Here is a 19,231-nt window from a genome sequence, read left to right as displayed (position 1 = left end):
TCAGTGAACTGATGGCTCTTTTGGTCCTTTGCAGGAGTCTATGAGTTTGTTCCTCTGGAAACAGGAGAAGGATCAAGGCTGCAGATAAATGCTCAGAACTGCGTCCACTGCAAAACATGTGATATTAAAGACCCAAGTCAGAACATTAACTGGGTAGTGCCTGAAGGTGGAGGAGGACCAGCTTATAATGGGATGTAAACTGACACATATATTCAGTGACTTCTGATCGCCAACAAATATGTTGGAGTATTTTATGCTGCAGTGTAATTTATGTACAGCACTGACTCGAATGTTAAGAGTTTGAGACTAACATGCCATTCTGGATTTTACATGTGACTGTTGCATTAAATGGAAAATTGGTGCCTTCTGATTAAACCCTAGCCTTATTTAAATAGGACTTCTTTACAGGAGTTGTATGGCAGGCAGAAGACTTAAGTTCTTCTTAGTACTGATAAAGGAACTTCGGATCTTGGATTTACTGCTGAAGTTCAGTGATAACAAGCCATATCCAGAATTGTGCTTACAATGGAAGAATTTAGTACCCACCCTTAAAAGTTTTTTCTCTCTCTAGCTGGAGTGATTTACTATATGTAATCCTACCTTGCGGACAGGGAAATACATCAGTCTAGAAACTTGTCAGTGCTTTTAAGTGTTACACATTTTACATCAAATTTACAGTTAGATTTTTTTTCCTGATGTTAATAGGGAATACAACCTGTAATGTGGTTTAAAAAAAAATAATACTTGCACCTTCATTCTATGTCTACCATTTTTATTCCTTACAAGAAATCAGGCCTTCTCTAATAAAAACTCTACTAAGAAAATGCCTAAATCGTCTTAGTGTGAAGTGCTTCTTAGGAAGCACTATTAAGCTGGGAAAACACAACCACTACTGAGTTGCAAAACACAAGTTACTACAGCTGAAAAAAAAAAAAGAAAACCACAACATCTTTGAATAGTTTGTCTTTATTATTAGACTTTTTGTGTTGTAAACACTGAAAACTGCAGCAGAGAGCAAATGAAAGAAGCAGCTCTGTTTATCCTTTTGCATGAGTTAGTGCATAGATTTAAATGTTTAGGAAAAAAATCAAGCAAACATTTTAGCATAAGCTGCTTTCTCTTTCTCCTTTTGGGCTTTTATCTTCTGCTTGATTTTGAGTGTTTCCGTCTGGATAGCTGATTAAAAAGAAAAATCATGACAGTTACAGTAATCACTTACATTAGGTCTCCTAATAGTTTAAGACCAGGTCACAATGCTGGAGCGAACTTACGTTATTTCATTTAATAAAACTGCATTCAACCTTGGATTAGGTCAGATAGTAGCAGCAAAAAGCCTTGTCCCTGACCCTGTGTTATCTGGTAAGGTCACTACGTAGAGGAGTGTATAGCAAGCACAGTATTGGTGCTGACACAGAATTTATGAGCTAAAAATCTCATCCACTTTGACCAGGAAACTAAGCTAGTAAGAGCCCTGGGAGATAGGGACACGGTTCAAGAGGAATGCTGTTGACCTACATAAGTAGGTGTTCCAGTGCAACAGAAGCATCACTCGCTGTATAAAACCAGGTTTTCCACCTCAGTGGGCTTTGTGCTCAATACATCAGTGTTTAAGAAGCCAACATTTTAGGCATCACGCTGGTATAAATTCCTACTAAATACTACCCTGCATACATTGTTAAATTCTTAACAGATTTTATGACGAAACAGTTTTATTTTACCTTTGTCTTCAGGGGCTATTTCATGAGCCTTTTTAAGATCAGCCTTAAATAAAAGAGAAATATAAATTAATGGTCTGATGAAATTTTTAGATTAAAGGAAAAAAAAAAAAGGTGATCATTACCAATGCCTGATCGAGATCTTTTATTCCCTGCCATCCTTGGGCCCGTCTGTAGAGAGCTTTAGTATTTGCGGGATCTATTTTAAGAGCCTGTAAATTTAATAAAATTGTCACATTAACATTTCTTATACTTCACAGCCTCCCATCTCCACAAATGGCAAAATTCACACCAGCAGACAATCTTCCCAGTTGGTTTGAGGGTAAACTGTCAAAACATTAACTGTATAAAAAGGAATGCTGTAATGCAGCACACTGAATATCTAGCTAAGCGGCTTCAATACCACTGCACCAAAAGTGGTCTTTTGTGAAGGATGAGCACACAGGAGGCTAAAATGGAACAGCTGTGTGTGTGTATATATAGCTAGCTGTCAAGGCTGAGGAGTTGCTGCAGTTCAAATTATCCTAACCTTGAGTCTCACCGTACAACTCTATATTGCAGCTCCTTCCTTCATACCAAAAAAACCTCAAATGGCATCATAAATAAAACACAGATTTCCTGTAAAGCTTTTTTTCACTGTAGGCTAGAAAGACACATGCAGGCAATCCATTTCATCATGCTTCAGGAACCTTGCCAAGTTCCAGTCATTACGCCTTTTTTGAGATTAATGTTTTCGATAATGTGTATGTGCCAGCTCTAATATGACAATATCAAAATAGGAAATACAGTGCCTGGGCAAAGAGATCGTTCCACTATTTGAATACTTCGATTATTTTTTCAAAATACCTCAGTTAAATTTGGCTAGCTAGCAGTTACCTTGCCTGTGAAAATCACATTCTTCCTGCAGTTAGTTCTACAGTGTTTTAAAGAATATAGTTTCTCAGTGATTAGAGGGAATGTCTTCACAGAAATGTGTCACTTTATTAATTTAATTTATTCACTTTAAATCATTAATATGGATTATAAACATTAGACAACACATCCTTATTTTTTAAATCACTTCAGTATTGGCTGTTAATACAAAGGAAGTGTTACTCCAGGCACTCCCCTTGATCAGTCTGCTATAAAGCCTTCAGCCCCTCTCTCCTGTGTCAAGAATTAGGGGTCTGTGTTGAATACACATAGGTAGCATTCTTTGGTTTTACCTCGACCATTGTGCTTACAATTATTTCAAGGCAAGGTTTGTTTGAACAGGTTCAGCTGCTCATAATTCCTTATTTACACCAACAAATGCATGTTTTACAGGTAGTTAATTTAAATTCCTATGGGCCTTAAGAAATCATAAAAGTGTATAGTTTCTCACTAACAATTACCTAGAACTTTAGTAGCTAATTTTAGGAAACTGGTGCTCTGATTAAAACATTGATACATTGTGAGACATAAGCTAAATCCCCTTCAGAAGTCTATTACAGCTATGGAGTTGTCTATATCCAACAATTATTTAATCTCAAAAATAAAGGAAGTGTGATTGTCTTCCCACAATGGCAAGTATTATGATTAATAATTTCTATCTGTAACGCTTAAATGTTGTTTCAGTTTTTACCATTTTCTCAGTGACAAGTATCACATTACACAGTTTTCTTCTTTTTTCTTTCCTCATTCCTCATTTGTCCATTGTGAATATAGGTTCATGAAAGTTTTCCATGTGATAACACCATCAGCAGGTTAGAAAGCAAGCCAGCGCTCTAATGAGCTCTCACACACAGATTAGCTGAGACTCCTGCTTTCAGCATGAAGCTTGATGCTGCTCAGGATCCTCTGCTAACAGATAAGAGCATTCTTTCCTCTGTTTCCTTCAAAATTTCAGAGTTTTACTAAATTATTTAAAGTTTCCTTAAATTTACTAAATTCTCACTATATCCCTTTTTTTTTCAATTCTAGTGGTTTTCCATATTTATATTACCTTCTTTCTTTTTTCTTATTCACTGGTTTCTTTTCACCACTAAGCCTACCTGAAAGGTTAGTTATTTAGTTAGAAAAGTCACTTTCATGAATAAAATATGACACCATCAAATCTTAAAGCAAGTAGAACATTTTGCTCATAGTAGTCTTCCAGAGAAAAGTACTCCCCTTTCAGTGAAGACAGTTTAACTCTTAGTTCTGCAAACCAAACTGACAATGACAGTAAGAAACAGCCCTCTTTCCTTTGTTTAATGATTCATTTCAATTTCAAAATCTTTTTAAAAAGCCACATACTGGAAAGCTAGTAATAACTTCACAATGAGCTTCTACTTTGTTTACTTTCAAATCGTAAGCTTGTCAGAAGACTCCTTAAAAAAGCTTTGCAGTTTCAGTCTCTCTTTTCTATTTAGGCCAAATGTTAATCAAAATGCTAAATATTAAATTTACCTCTGAACAGCTCTCAATGGCTCCCTGCCAATCTGACAGTTTTAGTTTACAAGCGCCAATGTTTAAAACACAGGTCAAAGCAACAGTCTTCAACTTTGGTTTGTCTGCCTCCTCTGCCACTGCTTCAGAAGCTTCTACATACCTGCAGAAAAACAGATTCACATAGAACATGTATTAGTGTTGCAACTTTCAACCTCCTTGTCTATCTTTCCACAGATATGTGCAAACTGGCCTATCCAAACTACTATTTCTAAAGCAGCTTCAATTCCACTATTACAAATGTTTATTAAACTAAATACATAAAACCCACCCTGATGAAAAAGATCAACTCACTGGTGAATGTTTTCCTGTAATTCCTAGTCCTCCATGCTGCTAGCAGCATTTTCTTAGACAAATGTACTATTCTAGACAGCAGGAAACCATTAGAATTTATTTCAGTAAGTTTATTCTCAAAAACCACGTTGCTCATCAGAGCCAAAAAATCAACACCACTGCTGCACCTTCTACATTCGTGGAAAGCTTCATCTCCAGTTCCCTCAGTAATATTTTAATTAGCTTAGGCATTTATGGTTAAAATCTGAATGTAACTCTACTTTGTACAGGAATATGGTTTTATGAGCATTAGTAACACCACCTTCTTCCCACTGTTTTCCTTTATGACTTTTTTCCAGAACTTCAAAACTGATACTTGTTCAAGATTAAGCCACAGCAGTTACTGCATTTCTGTTTCAAAAGCAAACTGACAGGCAAACTGTATCTCATTAATTTACAATGTACTACAGCTGTCTGGTTTTTATTTCAAGTGGCAAAGGTCTGTTGTAGATACAAAAGTCTCAACTCTTTAATGGCCTACTTAATAGAACTTCAGTGGCTTTTATTTAAAAAAATAAAAATCACGTGCTTGCATACATTCACATTTTAAGCACGCCATGACTGATGCAGCCTTTGCAGATCAATGCCTGTGTAAGTTCAATTTTTGCATGCTCTGTCTTTTGAGTGTTACATGGTTTGTATATAACTTTGGATCACAGAAATAAGCAATACTTAAAAAGTGAATTAGAAGTAGTTCCAGTGATTTTTCCACTTGCTGGGCATTATGCAAAAGATGAGAAACAGAAGAGAGAGAAAAGAGTAAAAAAAAGTAAGGAGAGATGGAACACAAATCTGTATTATGTTCAAAACAAACAAAACACAAATACAATATTTATAAATCACACCAAAACATGAAAGGCTGCAACCATTCTGGTAACAAAATTAGAGCTTCCAAGTCGAAGAAATTAGTAAGATGAGTATCAAGGGAGACAACAGAAAGCAATGGGGTTTTTTACAAAAAAGGTTTAAATTCATACATACAAACTATTAAAAAAAAGGCTAAGAAGCAATAAAACAAGAAAAAGAACAAGAGGCTACAATGGTTACTATTGGTAAAAAGAGAAAGCCATGGTGTGCTAGGTGAATTGTACATGTGCCATTGGAGACACCCTGGTAAGAGCTATTCTATTCCTATCAGTTCTGGCAAAGTGCCAGCTAAAGTACACCATTCCTACATGAAGTATTAGATTTTAAGATACAATAACAGAGTGTCCACAAAAGTATGGCCTGTAAAGAAGAGCTGGAATGATCAGATTTGTTCAGTCTAGAAAAGTTACTATGCTTTCTACAAGTTAAAATAAGCACCAGAGAGGCTCAAATTGGAAGAGCCTTCACTGGGTGTGCTTAAAAGTGAGTAAGACAACTAATAGTAAGGGATGGCATAATTATACCTGGTATTTACCTAAGTATGGGGGTAGAAAATAGACAGATACAACACAAAGATCCTTAAAGATCCATTCCAGCCTTCTTTATATATGATTTCCAAAAGGTTTGCACAGAAATCCTATTTGCTTCGAGGTTTGTGATGGTCTGTGATGGGCTTTTTGAGGGCAGTGGGAGACACTGCATCTTGGGTTAATATCTGCAATTAAGGGATTCATTTTATGCTTCAGAAAGACAATTTATTTGAAACCCAGTCACTTAAAAACTCCGCTGAAGCACTACATATGCCTGAATTTTTTCTTTCATTATCATTATACTAGTTGGCCAATGATCATTAAGAAGGCAGGGATAAAGGTCAGTTTATTTTTAAGAGATGTTCATATACTGAAAGCAAAAAGCTTGGAAAGAAGAAAGGAGCAGTATGGAAATAAAAGCAGAAAGACCATGATTTTGAAAGCAAGTCTGAATTATACATGGAGTCAGGATGATGGTATGGAGCCTCAGAATAAAAATAGTAATGAATAAGAGTCACATTTGTCTTTTGAACTTACCGATTTCCTAAACTTACTGCTCTTTAGAAATCAGAGAAAAAGTATCTCCCTCCTCTGCTATCCCTTTACTACTCTGTATACTATTGTTCTTTTCTTCCCAGTTATGCAGCACCACAGCAAGAGTGTTAAAAAAGGACTATTTAGTCAGTTAGAAACAATACTTCTGCCTATAGCTCTTACATAGCAATCAGTAGAAGACCTACGTAAGTAGCCAAAAATCAACCAGATGTTTTCCAGATTCAGAAGGCTCTTTATTTAAAAAAAGAGAAGAGCAATCAACAGGCACTTTTTAAATGCAAAAATCATTGCTTGATAGCAGTATTAATCTGGGTTACAGGAACTATAAGTTCCTGTAAGATTGAGTGATGATAGCCTTACCGTAAACTTTTACTATATTTTTTAGCTGCCATTGCCCAATTTTGCGATTTGAAGAAAGTATTTCCTATATTCTTTGTGTCTTCTGCTATGGCCACAATCTTGTCAACCTAATAAAATAGATGGGAAATATACAGTATGAATGTATTTATGAAAGAAGTCTTGAAGTAACTAATGCTTAACAGTAGGATCCCACATCCATCGTCCTTCAACAATTATAAAACCTTAGAATAGAAATACTCCAATTTTAGATAAATACTAGCTTCAAACCACTTCTATAATATTATCTACTTTATGAAACGCAAATGTCTCAAAGATTAAATTCCTAGTGGGTTTTCTACACTATGAAAGGTGAGAAAATACCAGAGACAACATAGCAGTTCAGCTCTTTCCCCTAAATGCTGTTACCCACATATTCATTATTTAAAGAAAATATGATATGTTAACAATGAAAGTATTCAACCAAGATTGCCTATTCTTGAGAAAATATTATCTTCTGCTTCTCAAAATGGTATCAGTCACATGAAATCTGCACCCTCTTAAACTAGGACTCATATCAACACAATTTTCCTTCTCCCTAAACACTTAAAATAACCATGGAGGGAGAAAAAGAACAACTGCTTGTCTTTATCAAATCCATCATTTCTATTTCCAGACTCATATACACTTCTGTGAAGTTACTTTTCCAGTGGCAATAAACAGTCTGTAACTACTGCTGCCTGTAACACAGTTGTCTTAAGCTCTGTCAAATGTATATAATGCCATTTGTAATACTATCAGTTTACACTTCTACCCTACTAGAAATAATGACCTTGAAAAGAACTGATCACAGAGTGAGACCAATGTCACCATGGTTTCTGTAGTTGGTTTATATGAACAAGTTTAAAGTTAAAGGACGCAGGCACCTGCCAATTTCAGTTCTGCACCACATCAAATGCTATCCAAAAACATTTCCACAAGCTGAAATGCTTCTCAACAAGCCAGATACAAGGAGTTCCTGTTTTCTAACTGTAACGAGATTTTACTATTCTATTTTGTAATTCTGTATTTGCAATCCATACATGCAGCTCCCTTTTTTTCCTCTCTCACAAATCACTGTTTGACTTACACAGTTTGTCTAGTTCGCTTTCACGATAAGAGTAAAAACCTGCAGATGAGCTGCTTTCACCAGTCTGCTCCCTAAATTCCAACCACAGACTTTCCTTCAGTTTGAACAATTTGAAAAGCAAACAACTACTGGGAATTGAGAATGACTAGCTCTGATGCAGGAAAAATCTTTTTTCTAGGAAAAATTTCTAGGAAGTGAGGCAAAGTCTGTTTAAAGATGGTTATTTAAAATATTGCACAGAAAAAGTGTTTAGGTACAACATTAAATTAGTCATCCGCAGGATGGAGTTCTAGTAATTCAGCACAAACAAAAGTAAAAAGAAACCAAGAATAGAAAAAAAAAAAGTGTGACAATTTTAAGTAACTGAGGTTTTAGTTACTCGGGAAAAAAATCGGCTGCAATGAGCACTGAAAAAAAGAGATAACAACCCCCTCCACAGCATTCTCTTTCCTAAAATACAATGTTACTGTTTAATCAGGACCTTAATCCATTCTTAAGGAAAAAAGCTTAATGAACATCATCAGAGACACCATGTAACTACCTACAAGTCTTGCTTTCTGTAAAATACCTAAGAAGAAAAATACTTACATCTTTCAAGTCTATATCTGAATCTTCAGGAAAATCTGGATGAGCATCTCCAGATCCATCTTGGGGAACAATTCCCCAGTCATCTCCTTCCTTCAGTTCTCCACAATCGGCGATGACACACAACTGAAAAAATAAAGTGTAAATAGCAGTACTGCTTATTAAGACAATTAAAAAAAAAAAAAAAAGTCATAACTTCTGAGTGCTCTCTGAAATTTTTGAAATTCAGTAAAAAGGCTTTTTCATCTGTTGTTTGGGTGCATTTGTCTCAGAAGCCCATCACATCATTAGCCTATCCTCATCAAAAGGCTTTTATCACACTAAGTGTTGTGCTCAGAGGAGCAGCATTCCAAGAACACCATACCCACGCTTCACAGAGAGGCTGGAAGAGGAACTGGCAACAAGCTGAGCTGCAGCAAAACACAAGACATGGAAGTTCTACTACATTAGAGACGATGGTTCTTTCTTCAACTGCCAAGTCTTTTAAAGTTACAGAAGTATTAATTTTTCAAACACCCACAAACTGACATGACCTACATACCGATTGCTTTTTCAGAAACACGACTTCTGACACAAAATTTATAAGAAGGTAGGGTCGTGAATTCCACCTTTTAATTTCATCACCCATCCTACACTTCTAGCAAAGGCTTCCACCCTCCCAGCTGTGTTGAACAATAAACTGTTTGTGCAGGGGAAATTTACAGTGTAAGAACAAAAGCCTCTTAACAAGAACAGTAAAATGGAGATTAACACTGTTAGCAGAAACAGCTGTCTAACATTTAATACTTTTAAACATTACACCAAGCATTTAAAAGAAATAATTATGCATCATACAATGGAATAATAAACATCATCCCTCAGTGCTTTGGATTTTGTTTACCTTAGCAGGATTTTCTCCTTTTACTTCAACGTTTTCGAGTATTTTAACTACACCCATTCCTTTGATCACTTGGCCAAACACCACATGTTTCCCATCCAGGTGAGAAGTAGGCACCGTTGTAATAAAGAACTGAGAGCCATTAGTACCAGGTCCTGCATTTGCCATGCTCAGCAGACCTGGTTTATCATGCTGCATTGGAGAAAAAAAAAAAATCACAGTCAACATATATGAAAGATCTGTTAGAAAACCATGCATAAGATTCTGTAAGGCTGTTCATATATATAGCAAGGACAGCCATAGCAACAACTTGGTAACCCAGACAGTTACATACAGTTAGCAACTAATTTTACCTATCAGACTGAAGAGGGCAAATACTCAGTCTTTATTTGCCCCCCACCAATCTAGCAAGCACAGCCACATGTGATTTGATGCTGTAACACCTGTCCACTGCTTCTACATGGGGCCCCCTGCCCAGCTGCAGGGTTTAGACATCATCTCAGACACATGAAATTCCTCACTGGATTATTCAAGACTACTGGCCTCAAAAAACAAAGCTAAACACCACTTAAACTAGTTTTAATGTTACACTGCCAAGATGGCTAAGTACTGTTAATTTTATACAGGCTACTTACACAAACTATATTGCAAAACAGTGGAGTTTAGAGGACTGTGGTCGTTGCTATTTACAGGGTAGCGTTTTGTTGTTTTTTTTTTTAATCTCCTTCACTTTCCTGGAGACAGAGTTTTTAATCTGTTGGGATTTTTAACCATCTAATTATTTTGGCTCATGCTGCCAGGCCACAAACTAAAAAAGATTATTAAACAGCCTAATATGAGATGATACTGTTTATCTTGTTTCCCACAAGTACTTTTTCCTTTTTGGAAATAAGAATTATCTTGTTCCATCTCACAGATTATTTCATTTTCACTTGTACTACAAAAAATGTATTTTTCATATGTGTTGTGATATCTCGTTTAACTGGCATGATACAGTCATTAAGATTTTATTCTCTCCAAGTTGATCTGGTTACTTAAGTGCAAGGAATTCTGTTTAATGTAAGTCAGTATGTCATACCAAGGCATTGGTACATGTCTAAAGTGTGCATGCTTTGGTATTCCTACGAAATTTGATACTGTGGGGAGGAGGGGAGTGGAAAGAAAAAGTATGACAGCACAGAGGGCATGGAAACAGAAACTGCTGTGAGGCACACCTCAAAGCTCGGTGGGAGGTTGACTAGTTTGAGACAACAGTCTGAGACAGCTGTATTTAAGCACTTGGTTTGTCCCTGTATTCTCAACTGGTTTGAAGAACCTGTTGAAAATTGTTTTCCCATACAGTGTTTGGACTTCCATGGTGGCAGGGAGAACTCCTTGCCTAAGCTCTTCATCTGGTCATAAGGCACCATGAGTCTGAATCTTTTAATCACAATTTAGCTTAGGAACTCTGGGAAAAGATTGTACAGCTGAGAGCTAGATTGGCACCTAGCCAACAGAAATCTACTGGAATCCTGACTTTGTCTGTTCTAACCTTGAAACTCACCCTGAGAGTCACAGATGGCAAACAACAGAGAGAAGCCTGTATTCCACAGCAAGAGAAGGCATCTGGTAGGAACGGAGCGTTGCGGGAATGCGGCCTCCAAAAGAAGTATCTGACATTTTGCATTGTACTTGCTGGCAAACAAGTTAAAGAACGGTTCCCCCACAGAAGAGTTTTGCAAATACCATTTGAGGCTGGTCACTGATTCACTGCCCAAGACCTGTAAATCTTACCTTTCCCTCTGCCCTCCCACCCCCCTACAATTACAGCTAATGCTAGACAGCAATGGTTTGTAAACAAAAAGCCAAGTAACAGTAAGTTCTGGCAACAGTAAGTTACCGCAATCCCACTTCATTTGGGACCAACTCTCAACATTAGTTCCGTGATGAGCGTCTCTATTTATAAACAAAACTGTTGTCACTCATGCATTTTCTTGCCATGAGTGTTTTGAAAAACACTGCAGAGTGTCTTTCCCATGACTGTTTCTGTTATCATTCTGTAAGTTCATTAAGCAAGCAAAAAAGTCAGGACAAAATCAGATTCTCTGACAGATTCAAGGTTTGCAAAACTATGCCATGGTAACTATGCTTGGTAAGTTGGGTGTTCCACAACAGGAGATCCATCAGCTGGAGAAGTGACACCAAAAAAAGCCTAGTGGGATTGATCTGAGATGTAGAAGGGGACTACTGACAAAAGTCTTGCAGTTTACTGCAATTTACAACAAACCATGCAAACAAGACAAGAATAAACTGCTCCAGTGTCCTCGAAGCATCAACAAAACAATTCACTGTTGTCTGAGACAGCAGGTAGAGAACACTTTGCAGGACTGCTAGATTAAGTGCAAGATCCAGTGGATTTCTATGTAGTAGAGGCATTTTAACTCCCACTAAAAACCTAATAATACTTGGCAAACAGACAACAGGAATCAAACTCCCAGACTCTGTACAAGATCCTCATGAGTTCCTAAACTCATCTCTGGCACTTTGACAACATTTGTTATAGCTGAGCAGTCAGAGAAGTACAGAGATGGGGATCATTTGCATCATGTTCATAATTACCTCCATCTCTCAAAGAACAACCAAAAAAGTAATGATGACAGTCTGCTTCTCAGGGAGCTAGAGATCCTGTGACAAGGACCAATCCAAAAGAGTAACTTTTCCAAGTAGTGCTATGGGCACCACCTTAGCAAGTGTCAAGAGTTCAGAAAACACCTCTCACAACTGTAATTATCTTTATGATGAATACTGGAGACACATTTCCAACTATGGCTCGAAATCTAAGTCCTATAAGTCCTCTGAGGAGTGGCTGAGGGAGTTGGGGTTGTTTAGCCTGGAGAAAAGGAGATTCAGGGGTGACCTTATCACTCTCTACAACTACCTGAAAGCAAAGTGGGGGCTGGTCTCTTCTCCCAGGCAACTAGTGGCAGGACAAGAGGAAATGGCCTCAAGCTGCAGCAGGGGAGGTTCAGGTCAGGAGTTTCTTCACAGAAAGGGTTGTGAAACATGGGAATGGACTGCCCAGGGAAGTGATGGAGTCACTATCCCTAGAGGCATTCAAGAAACACTAGTTGCGACATTATCATCTAGTTGACAAGATGGTGTTCGGTCAGGGGTTGAACTCCATGATCTCAAAGGTGTTTTCCAACTTAACTGATTCTGTGGTTCTGTGAACTTGGTAAAGGATTTTGATGTCTGATTAAAGGATTGTCATATTTTCTTTTCCTAAAATACTGTTTGGAGGCAGGCACAATTGCAATTAAGGCTTTGCTTTTACCCCTGTTACATTTTTCAGTCAGTGTTGTTGAGGAGTCTCTCATATGCTATCACACATAACATGATATGAAAACAGCTAAAGCGAATGCTGAGAATTGTTACTCCTACAGCAGTAGGTGTCCTGGCTGTTTTAAGGGGTACTTGCAGAACATGTTATTTTTGTTTTTTCCAAGTAGTACTCCAACCCAGGTTCAAACCACAATTACTGATAGTTCAAGCACAGGGGGCTTTTTCCAGTCACACAGCCCTTTATGTACAGCTGAGACCACAGGTGAACCCTCAGAACAATTATTATTGTTGCCACTTTTCTCCAGAATACCTGACTGCTAGCCAAAAAATATAAGTCACGGTGTACAGGTAATACTTAAATTTGGAGATCTTCAAATGCTGTATAAATTGTAGGCTTAAGGTACACAGATATGCTGACAGGAACACTTGTGTGTGTAAAGCAAACACACATGCAGTCTCCCTGGTGTCACCAGATGTTGATGTTGTGGATGAAGATTTAGAATCATGTGCAGAACTCTTGCAGCACAGCTCCCTCCTCTCTTCCTGCAGTGGGGCTGACAAAACTGCTTCTGGGACACACTAATGGTTGCTAGTTATCAAACAGTGGTAAGTAATGGGAGAGGCAGGAATTTCTGACATGAAACCCAGTATCTTTGAATGTTCAGGTTTGGATGTTCATGTTTGGTGTTCAAGATGGAAATGTTTAAGGTCAGATGGGGTTTTGAGCAACCTGGTCTAAAAAAAGGTGTCCCTGCCTACGGCAGGGGGGTTGGAACCAGATGATCTTTAAGGTCCCTTCCAACCCAAACCATTCTGTGATTCTGTGATCTCTTTAAATGAAGTCCTCAAATCCAGACCTTTCAAAAGCTTGCTTTGTTCACAGGACATTTTCCCAACGTTTTGGTTGAATAAAAGCTATATATAAACTTTTACTTCCCATATCATTGAAAATAACTATAGTAATGAAAACACTTTCTTTTAAATTTTCCTTTAGATTAATTCTGCAATCTACCATGGATTTCCCACTTCTTAAGAAAAGTATTTCTCACGTCTAATGTTATGAATATTATTAATGTATGAAAAAAGCATAAAATCCAATTAATGCTGAGATATTGTAGATGCTTCAGAGTAACAAAATTTGCCACTCTTTTAAAATAATATCCTTTCTTAAAGGAGAACTATTGTTTAAAATTAATTTCTGATGGTGCAATTAAGAAGAAAAATAAAACTACAGTTCTTTGTTTTAACAAGGCTGACCTCTTTTTGTATGTATTCCTACATGTATTTGTTCTACATTCATGAATGATCAACTAATTTGGGGCTGTTTTGCTGCATTCTTTCCATTGCTTAAAAATACACTAAATTTGGACTAAAAAGCACTAATTCTGACCTTGAAGAAAAATAAAACTTCACCAACTGAATACAATAATATTTTCAATAGAGTACCTTATAATGAAAGTTTTCATCTTCAAATTTTTCACCATATATACTTTCTCCACCTGTGCCATTTTGGTTTGAAAAATCTCCACCCTGGACCATAAACTGCTTAATAACTGTAAAATAAAATAAATATAAAATGTATCACCAAGGCAGGGAAGGCACGAAGAGAAACAATTCAGAGATGAAGAGCAATCCTTGTCACCAGCACCTAAAAAAGCCCAAAACCCACCTTTTATTTATTTATCAAGTGTCCACTAAGTACTCCTTCAATTTTGTGGATATCACTTGATATTTCAACCTTTACCTGAAATTCATTTCAACCTGTTTACAACTCAGAGTAAACTAGTTTTACTATTACTAACATCGGTAAATTTATAATTTACTATTGTCAATGCAGGGTAAGAACATCTAGCCATTAGGAGGATCGAAAAGTCAAAAACTTTCAGTCAAGTTATTTCTTAAACAAGTCCTTGAAATATTATTTAACACTATTTCAAATACTCATGGTAGATAACTTGTTACCAATAGGAAAACAGAGGGCTTCATAGAACTTACTTCTGTGGAAAGGACATCCTTTATAATGGAGAGGTTTTCCAGTGGTAGGCCCTGTTCCTTTTTCTCCTGTACATAACGCACGGAAATTTTCAGCAGTTTTAGGTACAATGTCAGCAAATAATTCAAAGACAATGCGTCCAACTGAAATGACAAAGAGAGAATGAGACATATTTTTTTAAGTCTTGTCCTTGGCATGGTGATGTGTTGAGCATTATATGTCAAAAGAAATTAATGTTTCTAACTATCGTTTTATTTACATGACTATTAAATTTCCACTTGGGGGGCTGCTCCATGGCAAATGCTGGTAGTTATACTGGCTTTTAGCAAGGTTATTACCAACAATGGATTCCATTCTGTCAAGAATAATGTAGGGGGAATAGAGACAGATTCCGCCAAAAACTAATGAAAATGCTGAATGCATTTTCTGCCAAAAAAATGTGCATGGAAAATCACACACAGATATATCAAAGCCAAATCATGTATTTTAATATGCACTTATTTTATGTCTAATTTAACATATACATGTAGCTTGTTCAATCAAAAGTAGATGAAATATAAGAAAGACTCTTTTGTGTAGACCTTTATTTGAACAAAAAGCTTATGCCAAACACATATACCAACCCTACTCCTCATTCTCTTAAACCTGAATTTTACTAAGACACAGTAATAAACATTAATTCCAAAAACATGCCACGTTTTAACCGAAGGACATGAAACCTGAGTAGGTAACAGATCCTGTAATAGTCAATAAATGGATTCTGTGCAAAATTCTCATCCCTTCACAAACTGGCTTCCCAGGGAAGCTACTTCTCACTCCCAGCAGCTGCCATCAGTTGATGTTCCTGTTTTCTCATCAGCCTCACAGTCAATTAATTAACATAACTTCACTCTACCGGAAGCTAAATGTAAATACATTAATTCTAATTAATACAGGAACGAAAACAAATTAGACAATTGAAAGTCAATAAAAGGCAAATCATCCTAGAGACTTTCTTCTATTCCTCTGAATAGCAGAATGAATAAATGAGAAGCAATATCCAGACAAAATTTAGTCAGCCTCAATCCCGTGCATATTTTGAAAACCTACACTTCCAAGTATTTCCTCAGCTTCCATGTTTTTGACCGTTTGCCCAGATTTCCGAATGACCTCTGGCAGCACTGGCGATGCCAAGAGTACCAGGGCTGCCGTACTGCCCTGAGCTTTCAGTCCCGCAGACTCCACTGCCCACCCAGCAGCCAGGTACGACTCGCCACGCCGCGGCAGGTCCCAGGGCTTGGAGCCCGGAATGGAACGGGCGGCCCTGGCCCACGGGCAGCACGTGGAAAAGGCGCGCAGGACCGGCCGCCCACGTGGGCAGCACTGGGAGCCATGGATGGGCAGGGACGGGCGGGCAGGGCTGCCATGGGAACGCGCGGCAGGGGTCACTCAGGGCGCTGTGTGTGCACCGGCACCCCGGCATCGCCCACGACACCTTCCCCGGCCGTGGGGAGAGGGCGCCAGTGCTGACATGTTGCCTCTCTCTAGACTCTGGAGCCGCGGCGGGAGCGCGCAGGGCCCCGCGGGGAGGCCTGTTCGCGGCGGGGCCGCCCTCCTCCTTCTCCTTCTCCTCCTCCTCCTCCCCGCTGCCGGGCTGTGTGCTCGCAGCCCGCAGCAGCAGCTCCCAGTCCGTCCCGGCGGTCTCCCCCCATGGAGAACATTCCGCTCGGGGCCGGGCACGATCCCCGCCGCTCCCGCCGCCCGGCCCGGGCCCCGCGCGGTCCGCACGGCACCCCCCGGCCCGGCCCCGGCCGTCCCGCCCCCTCCCCACCTCGCTCGCCCCCGATGTCCACATCGAAGAAGGCGCGGGGGTTGCTGGCCTTGCTGGGCCGGGCGGCAGGGGACGGGTGCGCCATCCCGCAGCTGCCCGCTGGCGCGGTGGCTCCGCCCGCTCGGCCGCCCGCGATCCCTCCCGGCCTCCCGCGGGTCGCGGCCGCTCCCGCTCCTCCCACCGCCGGGAGCGGGCGGGGACGGCGGCGTGTCTCCCGGGAGCCACAGTCCTGCAGATGGGCTGCAGGACGCGGTTGCTCCTGCGCCCGCAAAGGAAGAACGTGTCTTTCTCGAGGTCATACACACACACACATGCGGAAGGCCTGAAAAGGCGAGTAAGGAGAGGAGGTTTAGATTTTGCCTGGATTTATGTTTTGCAGGGTCTATGAAAAGCTGTGACCCATGGAAAGAATGGGCAAATTGTCAAAAGTGACTACTGCAACATAAATGTTTAGAAACACTGAGTAACTCCAGTCTTTCTAGGGTCTGAAAACAAAATATATTTCTTCCCAAAGTAGGAATATCATGATAGCTGCTCCAAAGCAAACAATCTCTTTCAGGCACTTGTGTTGGCCAAGGGGTGTGAATACCATCAACACACTTGGGGCTCCTCAAGGTGTAGGATTCCCAAAGAGGTGAATGGTCAACATGGCCACATCCTGTGCTCACTGGCATCATAGAGAAAAGGCACATATTGAGGTAAAAGTAGAAGGGGCAGAAGACTGCTGGGGTTTGACTCCTACAAACTTATAGTCCTTCTGGGAATGCTGATCATCAAAATGAGCCTCTATTTCTTGGACTCCTCCAATCCATCCCAGAAACCTCTACATTCATTCTTTGATTCACTATATCCTCCAAAGGCTCTCTCTTGTAATTCATGTCATCTTTATATGTTTGGACTTGAGCTTCATCAAGGTGGTTTTCATCTCTCTCGTTCTCAACATTAGGTGTGTCAGAGGGCAGGTGTTATTCCCAGATTGAAATAATAGATAAAGTAGCATTGATATTAATAACTTCAGTCCATATACTGCATCATGATCATTCCCACAGCCTCGCTACAGATGTTGGACAGGAGAGGTGATCAGCACCAGTTGCTTGTTGCATGTTGCATCTGGGAACCCTTAACAGAAGGAAAAGCCGTCTGCTACCATCTGGGAACATTTAGTGAGAAATCAGTGAAACCACACTAAGGCATTTCTCTCTCTGAGCCAGGTCATGCAGCTGTGTCAGGGATTTCGCATGCTCCGCAATGTCAAAGGCCACCAAAGCTTTAAGTCATCTGTAATTTACTAGGCTTTTGGCCACAGTCACTGGCTGAGATATTTTTATCATTACACTTAGCACAGGAGCGATGCTGTAGGAGAAGGGATCTCACACCAGCAATGTGCGCTTGCAGCCAAGAAGGCCAACCATATCCTGGACTATGTTAAAAGCAGCATGGCCAGCAGGTTGAGAGATTCTACCATCATGAGATCTCACCAGGAGTACTGCATCCAGCTCTGGGGTCCCCAGCACAGGAAGGACATCGACCTGTTAGAGCAAGCCCAGAGGAGAGACACCAAGATGATTAGGTGGATGGAGGGATGATTACACAACTTCTTCTATGAGGAATAGCTGAGAGAGCTGGGGTTGTTCAGCCTGGAGAAGAGAAGGCTTTGAGGGAGAACTTACTGCTGCCTTTCAGCACTTGAAAAGGGCCTATAAGAAAGACAGTGACAAACTTTTTAGCAGGACCTGTTCTGATAGGACAAGAGGTAATGGTTTTAAACTGATGGAGGTCAATTTAGGTTAGATAAAATGAAGAAGGTTATTACAATGAGGATAGTGAAACACTGGAACAGATTGCCGAGAGAGGTGGCAGATGCCTCATCCCTGGAACCATCCCAGGCCAGGTTGGACTGGGGTCTGCACTACCTGATCTAGTTGAAGATGTCCTTGCTTATTGCAGGGGGGTTGGATTAGAAGACCTTTAAAAGCCCATTCCAACCAATATATTCTATGATCTCAGTGAGTCAGTTGCTAGCCAAATGAGTACAGTCTAGAAGAGATTTCTTTAGCAGACATCAGAGTAAAGTGTGTGGTGTTGGTGTGTGTCCCCCGCAAGAGCTGTTGGCAGCTTCCTCTCAGGAAGAAGCAGTGATTCATTCTTCCAGGAGCAGACTTACGCAGTCTCTGCAGTTTTTTTTGCTGGCCAAGTTGGAATAGTCTAGATTCTAGATGAGTGATTCTTACACTAGTCACTCAGAAGTCCCTGTGTGCAAGGTACTTTAGAGGTACAAAGAAAGAGGCCGTCTCTGTGCTAATTTGGAGATGTGAGCTGAACAAGAGAGAAATTAAACTGTTTTCTCTGTGTCAGTAGGAGATTCTAGAAAATATGTGAGCTGAATTAATATCTCCCAAACACTGCAGTAGCATAATTAGTTTCATATTAATTTATAGTCATTGACAGATTGTAACAAACAAGCATAGTGTGACTTCTGTCAAGAATTTACTGTGATTTCATGTTCAGATTTATATATTAAGTTATACACTGAATTGATATACAAATAATCTATTTCAAAGTCAGACTTACTTTATAAGGTCCTCTAAAAAGTGTTTTCAAGCACTAAAATCACCCCTGTGATCCTCTAATGCTTTATGATCTTATAATTTAGGAATATTTCCTATCACCAAAATATCTCTTATCTTTTGACACGTCCAGTAGTTTATATAGTAAATATCTGTAAAACAGTA

The 19,231-nt window shown here is 39.5% G+C and overlaps 2 protein-coding genes across 7 annotated transcripts in view; one reads left to right on the top strand and one right to left on the bottom strand.

Annotated features, from left to right (window-relative positions):
• Positions 1-1,788, top strand: part of LOC113997593 (electron transfer flavoprotein-ubiquinone oxidoreductase, mitochondrial) — a 68,541-nt gene extending 66,753 nt beyond the window's left edge. For all 6 annotated transcript variants that reach the window (XM_039381545.1, XM_027739583.2, XM_039381547.1 and 3 more), the window contains one exon: positions 35-1,788. In XM_039381545.1, the coding sequence (XP_039237479.1) occupies positions 35-198 (164 nt within the window). In that variant the 3' untranslated portion in view covers positions 199-1,788. The remainder of the gene's footprint in view (positions 1-34) is intronic.
• PPID (peptidylprolyl isomerase D) lies at positions 948-16,638 on the bottom strand. Its single transcript, XM_027739585.2, has 10 exons — positions 16,500-16,638; positions 14,692-14,832; positions 14,143-14,249; positions 9,379-9,567; positions 8,502-8,624; positions 6,809-6,915; positions 4,125-4,266; positions 1,841-1,927; positions 1,719-1,761; positions 948-1,176 (listed from the first exon to the last, which is right to left on the bottom strand). The coding sequence occupies exons 1-10, from the start codon at positions 16,582-16,584 to the stop codon at positions 1,088-1,090; spliced, it is 1,113 nt and encodes a 370-aa protein (XP_027595386.1). The 5' UTR covers positions 16,585-16,638; the 3' UTR covers positions 948-1,087.
• Positions 16,639-19,231: the final 2,593 nt, after the last annotated feature.

The sequence above is a fragment of the Pipra filicauda genome, unplaced genomic scaffold, assembly GCF_003945595.2.
Source record: "Pipra filicauda isolate LSUMZ 115617 unplaced genomic scaffold, ASM394559v2 scaffold22_size4397567_pilon, whole genome shotgun sequence".
NCBI classification, from domain to species: domain Eukaryota; kingdom Metazoa; phylum Chordata; class Aves; order Passeriformes; family Pipridae; genus Pipra; species Pipra filicauda.
This window is presented reverse-complemented; position numbering and strand designations above follow the sequence as displayed.